Source organism: Odontesthes bonariensis, chromosome 18, assembly GCF_027942865.1.
Source record: "Odontesthes bonariensis isolate fOdoBon6 chromosome 18, fOdoBon6.hap1, whole genome shotgun sequence".
Lineage (NCBI taxonomy): Eukaryota > Metazoa > Chordata > Actinopteri > Atheriniformes > Atherinopsidae > Odontesthes > Odontesthes bonariensis.
The window spans coordinates 2,694,398-2,710,068 of record NC_134523.1 but is presented as its reverse complement, the minus strand read 5'-3'; the positions used below and the strand labels follow the sequence as shown (position 1 = coordinate 2,710,068).

Below are 15,671 nucleotides of genomic sequence, written 5' to 3'. Positions count from 1 at the left end.
CATACATGAATCAGACCCTGCCAGACTGCACACACAAAGTCAAGCATATTTATTTTAAAATCTCGAAAATATATTTACAAATGTATGTATATTTATATACATATATACATTTATTTGTGTGTCACATTTTTATATTTATATTAATCATATATACATTGATAAATTCGTTCATATTTATACAAATTTTTTTGACCCAAAATTTCCCCCATATAGAGCCGCCACTAGTTGATAACCAGTCTTTTAATTTCGCTCATGTTGTAATTACCATTTCTTCCTACAGTCCTTATACGTCATCTGACGCACGGGAAGTAGGTGTGTGCGTTTAAAGCGACTGCAGCCTTCAGTGTGTGAAAGCGTTCATAAATCTGCGCTCAGCCAATAGGACGGCTCATGTTAATCCCATAAAAAAACCGGTGAGAGTTCAGAGAAGCCTCTAATCTGAGCAGGGGGCGCGCGCAGTCAGTCGGTGTGGCACACGAGCACGGTGAGGCTGCGAGTTCAAGGAGATGTCCGTTGTTACGCCAAACTTTCCCACCACTGCACCGCATTTCGGAGCTTTCTGAGACGGCTGCTCCTCTCCGCTCACTGTCAGCATCACCGGCTCTTCTCTGAGGGAGCGCCGTTTCGCATCCAGCAGCAGCAGCTCGCTCGTGTGAGCGTGCCCGTCGTCCCCAGTCGCCATGTCCTCCGGTGATGCCGCGGAGCTGAGTCGGCGGTTCAGCGTGCTGTCTTGGGATCAGGTGCGGCGTTTGGACTCCATCCTGGGAGAGAGCGTGCCGATCCACGGCCGCGGGAACTTCCCCACGCTGTCCGTGCAACCCCGACAGATCGTTCAGGTGAGACGGCAGCGAAGTGCGCAGGATATTGGGACGGAGAAGGGGAATATGACCTCCAACTAGTCTTATTCACACATTGAAGCGTCAGTATGTGCAACAGGTTTTACTTTATTGCAAAAAAAAAAACTGTAGATAACCTAACTTGTGTTAAGTTTGGCACATGTGAGATACACTTAAAAAAGTTAAATATATAAAAACGCAGTAGGCTATATGGAATATATATATATATATATATATATATATATATATATTATTTTCTTAAAGCAAATCCACTTGTTGCTGCTGTTTTCTACGGAAGAGTTTAAATAAAGTCGAATTTCCGAGAAAAAAAGTCAACTCCTCTAATTCATCTAATTACTTTATTTTCGACATTTCGACTTTATTCTCGACAGGCAAAATATAAATATTATTTCTTATGCCTGGCCCTAATACTCTTCTGTAGTTTTCACTGCATTGTTGCTCGGTGGTAAAATCTTATTAGTCACTATATATAAAAAAAGAAAGAGAGATTTGATCACTCACTCTCTTCTCTCAGACATACAAGGTGGATATAATGATCTAACACCATGACTGCAGTTTTCCACTAGCTCACTAATGTTTCAGTAGTTTTTATTTTTTTTATAGCTCTTGAAAGATCATAAAGTAGTCTAACTACAGTATTTTTTTTTTTTGCCGAGGTTGAAATATACGGGGAATGACCTCGGCTTCAGTTTTACTAGACATCATTGAAATACCTGTAATCCAGGCTCATATTTCAGTTCAGTGAGTCATATTTTCTGTGGGGACAAGAACCCCCCCCCCCCCCACCTCCCCTCACATACTCAGGCTTTAGGGGCCTCTATCATCAGGGGGGGCCTACCATCTGCTCTGAACATCCCCCTGCTCATATCTTTCCTTCACTATACAATCCTGCAGGCAACAGGGACCCCAAACATTTTTCTTTCCATGATCCAGAGCATTTTTTATGGACCTTTCAGAGACCAGTTTTTGGAAAATTCTCCTCCAACTGCTCTCCACAAGTCTACTGCAGTAGCAGTCTTATTATATCATTTCCCTTTGGGAATAATAAAAGTTTTCTTAGTTTTTCATTTTTTTAAATTTTTATTTCATTGTTGAATTTAATACCAGATGTAGTCTCACCCAAAGTAAAAAAACACAAGCCTGATAGCTTTTCTGCTGCTTAAGCTGCGTTGACGTCACTTCCTTGATCTGGGAGCTTCAAAGTAAGATGAGGGTTGATCTACTACTGTAGACAACAAAGTATATGCTATATTCTACATGAATTTTTATGTTGTAGAGTTGTGAATTTATTTTAATAATGGAGAAATTGAGCAGCCTTGCTTTGTTGTCTACAGTAGTAGATCAACCCTCATCTTACTTTGAAGCTCCCAGATCAAGGAAGTGACGTCGACGCAGCTTTAGCAGCAGAGAAGCTATCAGGCTTGTGTTGATAATAATAAACTCCTGGACTATGTACAAACTTCCAAATGCATCGTTTTGTGAGTACAGACCATATTTGTACTACTGTAGAAGTTTGGTGTCATGGCATGTGATTTTAGTGTGGTAATTTTGGAGATACTGCCAGGGTCCGTTAGCGCTTGTACGAAGCTATTCGGGATAACTCAGTAACTCAGCTGATGTTCGGCCAATATCAGAAAAACTTTGGGTGGACTACTTGGCTGGATGTCACGGTTCAAATGACCCCAGGGTGAATCTACTCCGGAGTATCCCTTTAACTTTGCCCCCTACTCTCCCTCTGTGCCTTGTGTGTGAGAAAGGCCACAGACTCCCTTCTAGTCTATTGACGAACACGAGTACACCGCTGCCTTTGCCTCTCATCGCCCTTGTCTGTGTCTGTGCCTATAGACCTTGAAAACTGAGTTATGACTGTGGAAAAAATACCCTCCTGTCTTAGTCTGTTTCTGAACAGTATGATTCTGAGTCCTCCTACTGCTCCGCCTAACCTACATTTTTTTTTAGCCATTTGTACTGAAGTTAAATCATCTTTAAAGCAGCCAGAAACGAAGCTAAACTTGGTGTTTTATTTATTTCTAAAGTCTGCCATGTGCCATCAGACAGCAGCAACATTATCGTGATGAAAATCAAGTCAGTCTCCTCATCTCGTATCAAGGAAAATGTCATCCAGGTTTCAAACTTGCCAGTTGATCTTCTTACCATATGGTAATCAGTGGCCGCACAGATGTGGGGAAAAACACTTTCAGACATCCCAACCACCATGATGTGTTTTGGAAAATGGATGACAGTAATGTGAGGTGTTCGTGATTTATGGTAAATGTGCTTAAACATGTGAGACCACCAGTCTGTTAGTTGAATGTTAATTATCTTAAAGCTGAACATCAGACAGAGCCATCCATCTGAGACAGATGGGGGGGGGTGGGGGGGGTTGGAGCAGGTCCTCCTATCTTATACTGGGTTAGGTGATGGTCGGACCAGGCATCCCCAAAGAGTCACAGGGTCCCCTCTCTGCAGCAGATTTTGTCTGAGTGCCACATTTAAAAAACATCTGTTTGTGGTCTGGTTGTGAGTGAGCAATGGGAGCCGGGAAGCAAAAAACTTCGACTGTTAACGACACCTCAGACTCGTAGGACGTCAGCCATCATCAAACCTCAACAGGAACCTGTGGTGGCTGCCCATGTCCCCCCTCAGCATGCAACACCTACTGGGGCTCCATGTAGCATCACACCACATAATGACAAACACAGATATCTGAGTGTGTCATAGATCAGGGGTTCCCAAACTTTTCCATGCCAAGGCTCCCCAAACAGTATCAGCTTCTGCCCCCCTTTGCAAACCACAGACAATGCTACAAAATATGTGAAGAAACATCCACTTTTAGAAGGTATTTTCTTTCTTTTATTCACGGACAGCAGCTCGCCGTGCGAATGCAGCCTGACTAAATGCTCTTCTTTACGTCTGAAGAACTCTGACGGATGTTTTTGTATGAAGTGACGCTGAAGTTTCGAAGGTTTTAAACACTCATTTGAGAGGGTCTCCAGACAGAGGACGCATTTTTCTGTATGGCTGTGAAGCCAAACTTAATGTCTGCTGCCTCATACTTTCTTATTTTAGTCGGCCAGTTCTTTCAGTCTCTTCCAAGTCAAAAATCTGTCCATTTTGGCTAAGCTAGCTACACGCTAGCTTGAGGAGCAGAGCAGCTTGAGAACAGGCGCAAACCGCCAGGTTTACGATGTTTTGACTGGCAGCCAATCAGAAAGACAAGCATGGCAAATAACATTTCCATATGATTGTATTTAACAATACTGATTCAAAAAATGTGACCATTTTTTATAAAGATGTTTAAAAAAAATTGAATTCTTTTTTTAAATTTTTTATTATCTTCACTCCAATTTTCTGAGCGCCCCCTGGCGGCCCCCACTTTGAAAACCACTGTCATAGATTACTTAAATAAGGGAAAGGGTGAAGGGAGTATGAATGTTTTTTTTTGTTTGTTTTCATTTTCTTATTTGGACCTCCACTTTCACGGAAGGTAATTCGTAGCCTGGATTTGAAGCAGACTGTGAGGAATGGATTACTGGCTGTAATAACACTGGACTTGTGGGTCGTGCTTAACACCATATCACTATGGTAAATGGAGACCAGTCGCCTGACTCCACTGTGGCCCTCGCCAGACTGTAAACCAACTCCTCACTAGGCTTTTGTTGAGGCTGAGCAACATGAAGACACCACATGCTCCCAGGGCTCCATTGAGGAGGAAACCTGGGAATGTTCATTTGTTGGGTGGATTTTATTTTTTTTATATTCTCTTTCGCTGTTTTTTTCTCTTCTATTTTTAATTCAGAATTTTAAACCTTTGAAGTTGACTCTGCTTAGGCTTAGAAACTTCATTAAACTCTGTTATTTTCTTGAGTGTCCAGGGAAAGAGCACCAATGAGAACATTTATTTCCTAGCTATGCAGCTATTTTTATTATTAAAAACCTATACATCATGTTATTTGAGTACTGTTGGATCCAAAAACAGAAAACAAATATATCAATAAAGGATTAGATTGCCCTGTTTTTTACATCAACACAGCTAATGGAATTGGCTATTCAATACAGGATATTGATTCTGAAACAATAGATATATTGGTGGTGGTGCTTATGTTGATTCTGAGAGAGCAAATGCTTTTACTGTTTAGCATATCTATGTGAATTCTCTCATTTATAATTTCATATCGGCGCACCAACAAAACTGCTTAGTTTTAATGTTAAAAAGACAACATCCCAGTTGCTTTTAACACATTCTCATGTCCACTTTGTCAAATACCGACACACTTGATCAAGAGTCCTTTGCCAATGGGGTAACCCTTCACTGTCACACAGGGAACGCCTGGATATGGCCGGTTATCCCTCTGTGGTGGTAAGAGACACACCAGCTGCACCAAAATGAAAACTGCAACAGGAAACCGTGATTCTATAGTGCTCACTAACCAAACGTAACATGTAACACATAAAGAGGTTTGAGGGAAGGAGCGGTATAAAAATCTGGTTCCTGAGCAAAGAACTCATGTTTGAGTTGGCTTAAAGCGGCACTATGCAACTTTCAGTAATACGGGGTTTGTTTACCATGCAATACACACCCCAAAGCTGTAGGGGGGGCTCCGTAGAAAATAAGGCGACAGTCTAGCCATATTATATATTACTACTCTAGAAGCTAACCACATTCAATTTAGCCGTCGACAGCTAATGGAGAGAGGTGTGTCTTATCAGGCTCCCTGGCTCGGCTCAGAGCCCTTTAGACCTGCCGTGAAGCAGTAGTTCTCGGCTCTCGTGTGTCGTGAGACTTCCAGAGGTAAACAAAGCACGCGGCGCCACAGGCAAAGTTGCAAGCGCTGTTTCGGGCTAGGGCCACCAGATGGAGATGGAAATGTCACCGTTTTCATCAGAACAGGTCAGCCAAGCTATCTGATGATTGCCAAGCAATTTTATGACCGTGAAAAAGTTGCATAGTGCCGCTTTAACTGCCATTTTTCACTTCCTAAATCTAGTCTTTAACTTTGACTCTCTACAAACTTCCTTCCTTCGGCCTTCTGACCTACTTTGCAACAAATTCAAAATGATTGATTAAGGTTAGGCATTACAAATGCGTAGGTGAAGTTAGGATTGTGGTTTTTCACATTAAGATATATTGTATTATGGAAAGAGTTGCCGATATTTTCCACCTTGCCATGGTGACATGACATCCCTTGACTCACGTTGCCAGCACACGAAACCTTGCACATCCAAAAGTAATGCTGTGGAGATTCTACAGTATCTTTGTTCAAAACCCATGCAGCAGGTTCCTGGCCAAACAATCAGAATATGATAACTTGGGAGTTGTTAGAGTTGTTTTTACTAGTTTTGTCTGACATCTAATACAACATTTAATTTGATCTATATAGCGCCAAATTACAACAAGTGTCATCCTAAGGCACTTCAAAGATGAAATACAATTCTAAAATGTGTTCCTTGGGTGTGAAAATATCCTATAAAGTCAGAGTTTACTGAGGCATACTGTGAATCATTAAAGCAGCTGAATAAATCCTTCACTGAAAACATATATTACACAGAGGAAGAACAGCATCACATTTCATCCCAGGGCTCACTCTGGTTTAGGCACACAGGTGAAATGACCACCCATGCATAGGAAACTCAGGAAAGCTTTTCAAATCAGGGAAAAATCCATCATCACATCCCCCGCTATATGCCAAGCTACTGTGCAACTCTCTGGCTGGATTAGTTTTGGGTTGGCTGTGAAGGTCAGAGACTCGTAACTCTTTACTTGCTGTTGCCATTTGCTTGGCAGAGAGATGATCTGACTCAGTGCCCAGATCTGTCATTGGCGTCCAGGGGACCATGGACTAGTAAATGGCTGGGCAATTTCAAACTGCCATAATAAAAACACACTCAGGCCGCAGCTTAAATGAAATACTCAAGGAATCTATTGCGACTGCTGAAGTAAAAGGGAGAGACTGTCATGTGTCGCCAAGGCGTTGTCAGCACTAGACAGTCTGGTGTGTTTGTGGTTCTTTTTACAAGTCTTCTTTGCTCCAGCGTTGGCGGAAGTGTCTCCCCTCGCTGGGCTTACCAGGTGCTGGTGCGTCATATGGGAAATGCACAAGGCTGTTTAATGAGAGCTGAAGGATGGACACGGCGGGGGTGGTGGAACTGTGCTTCCTCATATTCTCCTTTCAGGACCCTAAACAGGGAGATTATGATGTGCTGTTGACTCAGACCAACTGTTTTAAGTGTAAGGTCAAAGCAAATACTGCTGTGGGTTTCACTAGATGCATAGTTTAATGAGAAAAAAGCCCTCTGTGCTCTGTAGCCGGGTCCAGTGCCCCATAAAACCATGTGAAATTAGATCCAGAAAAGCATCCAAGCTTTCTCATTCCAGCAATTGGGGGGTTAGATAGGCTATTTAAAAATAGTACAATGTAAACAACCTGCCATTATTAATGTGTTTTTGTCTCTTTGGGGGCCACTGAGATGGAACTTGGTCTCTCAAGAAGTTTGAAATATGTTCTTTGTTTCATAATCTGTAGTATTCATGGAGATTTGTTTTCATTTCTGAGAGTGCTTTTGAGGTTCAAAGATATTTTTACATGAGTATACTGTTTCCTATAGGGTTCCAGAAGAAGTACCTTTGCGGACACAGCAGACTCTGTCATGCTGGTAATATCAGTTTGTGCTGATTTGAGGATGTAAGGAATGACTGCATTTTTCCTTTTAGAGGTCTGAGATCAGAATATTACAAAATACCACACTATTAAAACTTCTAAGATATTACAATCCAATAAAAATAAAACCGTGATCGGATTATTTAAGTCAGTCCAATGTTGCTGAGAGGCTGCCATCAGTCTATGCTCTCTTCAAATCCACTCGGCTCCTTTGACAATGGCAGTAATACAGGCATCTACTTTGGTGCTTTCACACCAAAACCATACAAAAAAACTAGCCAAACTAGCCAGTCAGCTATTCCATTGCTTATTTTTTTGCTCAGAAACACAAAATTCACTTGTCCATACCTGCTTTACACAGAAGCCACTGTAGGAACTTGGATCTTGAGGATAGAGGTCTGCAGAGAGTTGTTTGGGCAGGTCACCCAGGTATATGAACGTCTGTCAAAGTATATTTGGCGACTCATTTATTATCTTTATTTAGCTTTTTTTGTAATCCCTTCAAGACAGTGTTGCATTTATTTGTGGAACCCCACCACAGTATGAAATTCAGAGTGCTGTTTGTGCTAACCAGCTGGCCTTGTCTCAGTGGTGGAGGTGATGGAGAATTGGTAGAGAAATACAAAGTAGCTGCAGTCCATCTGTATGGCCAGAGACTCTTTATACAGCTGCTATATTTGTCACAAAATAAATGACAATCAAATATTTGAGATTGAATAATTGCATACATATGGTTTTACTTTTTAAATGTGTTTGTGTTCGGCTGAACACACCACCGGGCAGCTTGTGACTTCAGTGAGACTTAAAAACTGATGCCCCTTTTCCACAAGTTGACACATTTTCCTGAGTTCTTAATGAAATAGCTGTGACATTCTTTGGTCAAAATACCTTTGGGACAAAGTACCTCAGCACATGCCTCAACCATGTCTTTACACAAGCCTGTAATAGAGGGTTTCAGCTTCTGCTTTGCCTCTTTTAAAGCTACTATTATGCTCGGTTTGTACCCGTGCTCGAAGCACCCTGGACTCCCTGCAGGAATAGCACTGGGTGGAAGTCCATCATTCATAGGAAAACAAAACTGCACAGTTTCAGCTTATCTGTTTTTTGACTCTAAGTCAGTATCTGATGATGGTATTTATTTATTTTTTTTACACATGAATGTGGCATTAAATTGAATTAAATAACTCCATAACAAGCTATTACTGTTTTAGAGAGAGCATATGTGCTCACACTAGCACACCTCACCAACCAGACTCAGACTCATCTTCCTTTCATTCTGGGATACTTGCATTGTTTGGCAACTGACAACTGGTACTGATCCTTCTTTTTTGGCACATTCTTATTGTGAGGCATTTCTTGAACTGGCCCAGTTTGGTAAAAAGTTTTTTAAAGGCAGTGGAAGTTCTCCAATGCACAGCTGCGTTTTGGATTTCTTCAGAATTGGGCTCATTACTTGTTTTTCTCCCCTTTGTGTTATTGGCGTGGTGCAACAGACAGGAAGCATGAGCATCTCAGCTGTCTGTAGTTCAGCAGTTTCCCCCAGCAGTGCGTGTGTGGAGTGTATTCGAATCACCAGATAAACCCTGTTCCCTGCCAGCAAGTGTTTTGGGAGTACTGTGCAAAAGTCTTAAGCCCTTTAAATTGTTCATATTTTGCTTCCAAACAGCCAGAAGAAGACTACTTAAAGAATTGACAGAAAGCATAACCATTTCCAAACAGCCACTTTGTTGTGGTTGTTCTGTAGCAACACACGGGTAGTCTACCTACCTCAGAAATCTACCACTGGCTTTACTTATTCTTACTTGATGCTGACAAAAAAATCTTGCTGCATTTTTTGTTAACAACAGCCTTGTTTCTCATAAAGCTCATCTCAGCATGTAGAAGAACTATAAAATGAACATTATATACGCATTCCTCATCATGCACATCCTACTTTATTCTCGTGCTAGATTAAGTTTGAATGATAGCCCTAAGGTTCTTTTTATTTGAAGCAGTAAGAGGTGAGCAGCATGTGCAGACTTGCGCTTACTGTGTCTGCCTCCTCTGATTCTTATCTTGTTTTTGGATCCTTTCACTCAGTTTCTGTCTCTGTCTGTATCTTTTAGGTGGTCAGGGCTCGCCTCGAGGAGCACGGAATGGTTGTACGTGACGTTAAGCTGAACGGCTCAGCAGCCAGCCATGTGCTTCATCAGGACAACGGCCTTGGCTACAAAGATCTGGATCTAATCTTTGGCCTGAATCTTACCGATGACAAAACCTTTCGTCTGGTAAAGGATGTGGTGCTGGACTGCCTGGTGGATTTCTTGCCTGAAGGCGTGTGCAGGGAACGAATCACAGCTCTTGCCCTCAAGGAAGCTTACGTGCAGAAACTGGTGAAGGTTTGCAATGACACAGACCGATGGAGCCTCATCTCGCTTTCCAACAACACTGGCAAAAATGTGGAACTGAAGTTCGTGGACTCCCTGAGAAGGCAGTTCGAGTTCAGTGTCGACTCCTTCCAGATCACTCTGGACTCGCTGCTGCTCTTTGACCGCTGCTCGGAGACGGCCATGTCCGAGACCTTCCACCCCACGGTGCAGGGTGAGAGCATGTACGGAGATTTTGAATTAGCTCTGAATCATCTTTGTTTCAAGACTATCGCCACCCGCAGCCCTGAAGAGATCCGGGGTGGCGGGCTGCTCAAGTACTGCCACCTGCTCGTGCGCGGCTTCCATCCGTCCTCTGAGAGTCAGATGAAACAGATGCAGCGCTACATGTGTTCACGCTTCTTCATCGACTTCCCTGATATAATCGAGCAGCAGAGGAAGCTGGAGGCGTATCTGCAGAACCACTTTGCAGGCATGGAGCACAAGCGCTATGAGTATCTGGTGACGCTGAGGCGAGTGGTGGATGAAAGCACTGTGTGTCTGATGGGTCACGAGCGCCGGCAGACGCTGGCACTCATTTCTGCCCTGGCACTACGCGTAATGGCCGAGCAGAACGCTATTCCTGCTCTGTCGAACATCACCTGCTACTACCAGCCTGCCCCCTATGTCAGAGACGTCAACTTCAGCAACTACTATGTGGCACAAGTTCAGTCCCCCATGTCTACATGTAGTAATTCTTACCAAACGTGGCTGCCTTGCAGCTGAGCTGTGGCATTGCCAATGTTTTACCTTTACATTAATGTAAGGACGAGCATTCATCACCTGCAAAGTCCACAGCAAGCATCGTGTCCTGGCTCCATCGTGGCTGCAGAATAAAATCCGCTCCTAATCCACGAGTGTGCCCATTGGGCCTTTGAACTGTGCATCTCTTTGCGAGACCGTTAACTTTCTTGGTCAAGCCCACTTTTGCCCTTCTGACTTGTGTCTCCGAAACATGGAATTCATTTGCGAACATATTTAAATGTGTATTTAGCAATGATTGTGCTCCACTCCATTTATTGTTAATTTTGTTGTAACACATATAGAGCAAAACTGTTTTAGTAGAGGTAAATAGAAAAATGAAAAAAAAAAACAATATGAGGAATGCAATACCATTGCTGACCATCTTGTTCTCTGTCATATTTCATGTTGTTTTTCAGTGCTGCCAAATTTACAACTTCATTGTTTTCATTTTCATGTTTTTGTTTTTGAATAAAAAGCAGCTTTATTGTGAGATTGGCTATGCTGATATTTAAAATGACAGAGGAGGCAGAAAGGTGTACAGTTCAAGTACAAAACATCCAAACCAGATGCAAATGTGTGCTCAGTTTTTTGTAAAATATGGGAATTGTCAGCAACGCTGCTCTGAACTATGGCAAAACTGAAATGTTTCCAGCGCACATCTTGATCCAGTGATGGAGCCGTGAGCGGGCCAGAATGCAGCCAGTTAGAGAGCTCGGTACCTCTGTAGCAACATGGCTGTTTTGATTTGATGTCCAATGTGGAGAAAAAAGATTCAATCTTGTTTATTTAGCCAAATCTCACTGTATACCAAAACCATTTCACTAAGTTATATTGAATAATACTGCTGTAACAAAAAAAAAAGTGTCTGTGTGTGTGTATGTGGGGGGGGTCAGGGGTCGAATTCGAGCCACTTATCATTGTTCCCTTTTATTTTGTTGTCATTTCATAACCAAAATGAACAACCATGGAAAAATATGAAGGCCTGATAAATGACGGTTCTGTTTCTTTTCTAATAGAGGCTTGTATTTGGACTTCAATGAAATGTAGATAATAAATCAAAAAAAGTTTTTTTTTTCTTGTTCTTACTGTGGTTTCAGCTGACCTGAATGGGAGGGGGAAACAACCAAAGAAATATTCTCTTGTGTAGCATTGTAGCACGACAAAGACTGTGTATGGTTCCAAGTGCCTGAATATGACCAACATCTTTAGAGTAGTCACTATATATATGAACATACATGTGTGTGTATATATAAGACCTGTTTTTGAATCTTTTTCATCAGGTTACTGTACATTTTGATATTCAGGGTCAGGGTGTTTCTTTTTAAATCATTAAAAAAATGTTAACAGTTTAAAGATGATGGTGCATTGGTCTTTCTTTACAGATTCTTGGAGTAGAGGTGGGGACAAACAGTCTGGAAATGTGGGTATATGAATGCATACTTTATCTCCATTCTGTGCATCTCACAGTCTCAGTTTCAGCAGCTGTAGAGATCTCCTGACGTCAATCTTTCACTATCTTTCTTTATCACACACAGGCTGCCTTGTGTGTTGTCTGTCCCATCAGCCAGACACTGACTGCTGCCCCAAAACAAACACTTACTTGTTCAAAATCTGTTACCCCCCCCCCCCCACACACACACACACACACACACACCTCACCACAACAGAAACGGATTCCCCTCAGTCTTGAGCCCATACATTAGCTACTTTCTTCCAGTTCCATGACAAGGGCTTTCCTAGGCCTCTGCCAAGAGAGGAGGGATCTCCACTGTTTTCCTCAGATAATTTGAGATCTAAAGCAGATTGCTATGGGTAGGGATGGGAATCGAAAACCGGTTCTTGTTGAGAACCGGTTCCCAGTGTTTCAATTCCTTGCAAAATCGCCAAACGATTCCCTTATCGATTCCAGTGGCCGCGAATGGCGTCACCACGTAATGTTGCGTGGCGAGTCCAGCGCAGCCGGCAGCCAACAGTAAACATGGCGCCCAAGCGGTACAAACGCTCGAAAGTTTGATTATACATCCCTAAAAAAGACGACAACAGGGCAACTTGCAAAGTGAATATTTCACCAAAGGGAGGAAATACTACCAACATGCAATAACTATGAATGAATGTCGCGTTTTCGATCTGCTCCGGACTAACGTTGGTGAATCTGAACCCAGCAACGTTAGCAACGTTAGCATGTCCGCGGCTAACACTGCAGGTAACTAACTAACAAACACTGCCTATCATGTTAGCTCCATTTGCCTCATTGTAAAAGCTGCTGTTAGTAACGGTTAAGGTTAAATGAATGCCTTCTCAGGCATTACATTTAGATGAAATCATGAGAGACAGAGCCTGACTGGCTCAGAGCCAGAGGCTGGTGGTACTACCCCCAGTTCACCTCTACCTCCAGCTTCTCCTTTCACCAGAGCAGGAAGAGTTAAATTACCCAGGCCAGGATAGACCAATGTGGACCTCACCGTTGTTGGGTTTGTAAGGTCATGACTCGTGTTACTTCTAAACTAAACAAAGTTGATGCCTATCGACCGGTTTGTTGTCCTTTTTCTCCAAATGAGAATCGATAAGGGAACCGACAAAGAACCGAATCGTTAAGCAGAATCGAAAATGGAATTGGAATCGTAACAATCTGATCAATTCCCATCCCTAGCTATGGGACCAGGTGGTGAAAGGAGGGTGCTAAACTAGTTTAGCATTTCTTTCTCATATCCAATTTAAATGATGATCTTCACAGAACATCAAATGACATGTAACTTGGACACACCTGTTCATTGTGGCAATCTGGTAGAGGTAGAAAGTTCGTGGCCTTAAAAGAGGAACTGTAACCCTCGTACTTGCGGGACTGAAGTGCTCAGTTGTATTTTAAAGTAAATTTCAAAAGAAAACACAAGATATGAATGAGACAAGGGAAATGTTTCCCTCTGAAGGTTTACATTCAAGTCAGACTTTTTGTTCATTGCTTATAGAGCCAAAATAACAAGTGTGCTTGAAGATATGTGATATGTTCCGAGAATATAAACCTAGCAGAGCTCTTAGATCCAAGCACTCAGGTCAGCTGGTCCAGTCCAGAGTCCAGACTAAACATGGAGAAGCAGCATTTAGCTGTTATGCTGCAAACAAGTGGAACAAACTGCCAGTGGAGATTAAACTTTCACCAAATGGAGACATTTTTAAATCCAGGTTAAAAACATTTCTTTTCTCATGTGTCGATGCATGAAATCTGCACGCTATCTTTGAACTTATCTGGACTGTTGCTTGTTTTTAATCATTTTAATTCATTCAAATTATTTTATATTGTTTCTCTTTATATTATTTTATGTATTTTTAATGCTTCTTGCACTCCCTGCTGTAATGCTTTTATTTGATGTAAAGCACTTTGAATTGTTTTGTACATGAAATGTGCTATACAAATAAATTTGACTTGACTTGACTTGAAGACACATCCTACTTGGTACGGTTTGATAGACCCCTTTTCAATGATGAAACAAACCTTTAAATAAGCTTTGTGCAAAAAAAGATTGAATTAATCTGTACAAATGGACAGGTAGCTGCTCCAAGAGAAGCTGGAATGTCTCATACTACACGCACTTTAGATTTAACGAAGACATATGCCTTTTTTTTGACAAGTTAGCCAATTTCTTGTCGTAAATTTCAAAATAAATTGTGCTAAATAACCTCTGAAGCACATTATTAGTGTATGTGAAGCATACAGGCCGGAAGGCACGCTCACTATAGCACACACCAAACTGATAGAAAAGCATGTGACAAAACTTTTTTTTACAAAACTTACATTACATTTCCCTCATCTGCAATTTAACAACATAAAACTGGAACTGATTTTTCTTTTTGAAACAGGCTGGTTGTGGGTCATGGATTGTCATGCATTGAACTGGCCCAGAGTGTTAAATACCACACCACAGAAAGGCTAACTGAAGTAACCTATTTTACAGATTAGTCAAAAATCCTCCACATTACTGTTGGTTAGTTCCTCCATGCCTCCTTTAAGTTTTTGGAGGCTAATGATATGAACTGTTACTTATATGGGGAATCTTTTTTTTTTATGTTTAAATGCCCATTGATTTTGTATTTAGTATGAAATGGCAACTCAGAATTTTCAGCTTCCGACCAAGAAATATCAAAGAAAATGATAAAAGTTGTCTTTGCCTAGTTGGAACCTTGAAACTGATTTTACTTCTGCATTTTAAGTTGGACAGAAACGTTTGCAAATGAAAATCTTTAATTTGCTACTCTTCATCTAAAAAACCCCCCAAAAAGTTAACAATTTTTTCCTGAAGTTGAGTAACCTTTGTAACTGCTGATGAAAATGTGCCGTTAATGGCGAAGCAAAAGTAAAAGAGTTCTAACCTCCTATTTCTGAGGTGCAACAAATGCAGCACGATGTAAAGTTTTGGGCATAGATAAAGATGGAGAGGCTGGATTATTCTGCTCTGGGGTAGCACTATGACATAATGATGCCCTGCCAATCTAAACTGTTTACTGAATGGCCTATTTTCAGACTATGGCAGTCCCAAATAATTTGACAGGTTTTTGATGTGTCACTTCGAGTTGTTTGTGACTTTAGCCCCTTTCACACTGCGACCCGCTACCTTAGCGGGTCCAAATTGCACCTTCGACCCGCGTCGAGCAATGTGAACGCTTGGCGTGTTGGTGACCCGTGTCGCCAGAAGCCGAGTTCAGGGGGAGTTGCCTAGTGGCAGAGCGTCACACGAAACACATAAAATGCTGGGCGTGTACAATGACGTAGGCACAAGCCATGCGTCAGAGGTAGGGTTAAATACACCTGTCTGCATCAAATTTTTCAAACAAACGATGGCGGGACACCTTGAGAACTCGTTTTTGCAATTGTATATGTAGTTCATGGCGATGTTACTTTACAGTGCGTCTTGCTACGTGGGAAATCGCGCTCTCCCATCTTTCTCGCCAGCCCTTCCAGCAGAGGTCCATCCGTCCCCGAAATGTGGCGGTAAATAACGTCCTCTGCTCGG

At 41.9% G+C, this 15,671-nt stretch overlaps 1 protein-coding gene across 1 annotated transcript; it reads left to right on the top strand.

Annotated features, from left to right (window-relative positions):
• The first annotated feature begins 349 nt into the window (after positions 1-349).
• On the top strand, positions 350-12,045 carry LOC142368020 (terminal nucleotidyltransferase 5A-like). Its single transcript, XM_075450062.1, has 2 exons — positions 350-836; positions 9,622-12,045. Exons 1-2 carry the CDS (start codon positions 681-683, stop codon positions 10,645-10,647), a joined length of 1,182 nt encoding a protein of 393 aa, XP_075306177.1. The 5' UTR covers positions 350-680; the 3' UTR covers positions 10,648-12,045.
• The last annotated feature ends 3,626 nt before the right edge of the window (positions 12,046-15,671 follow it).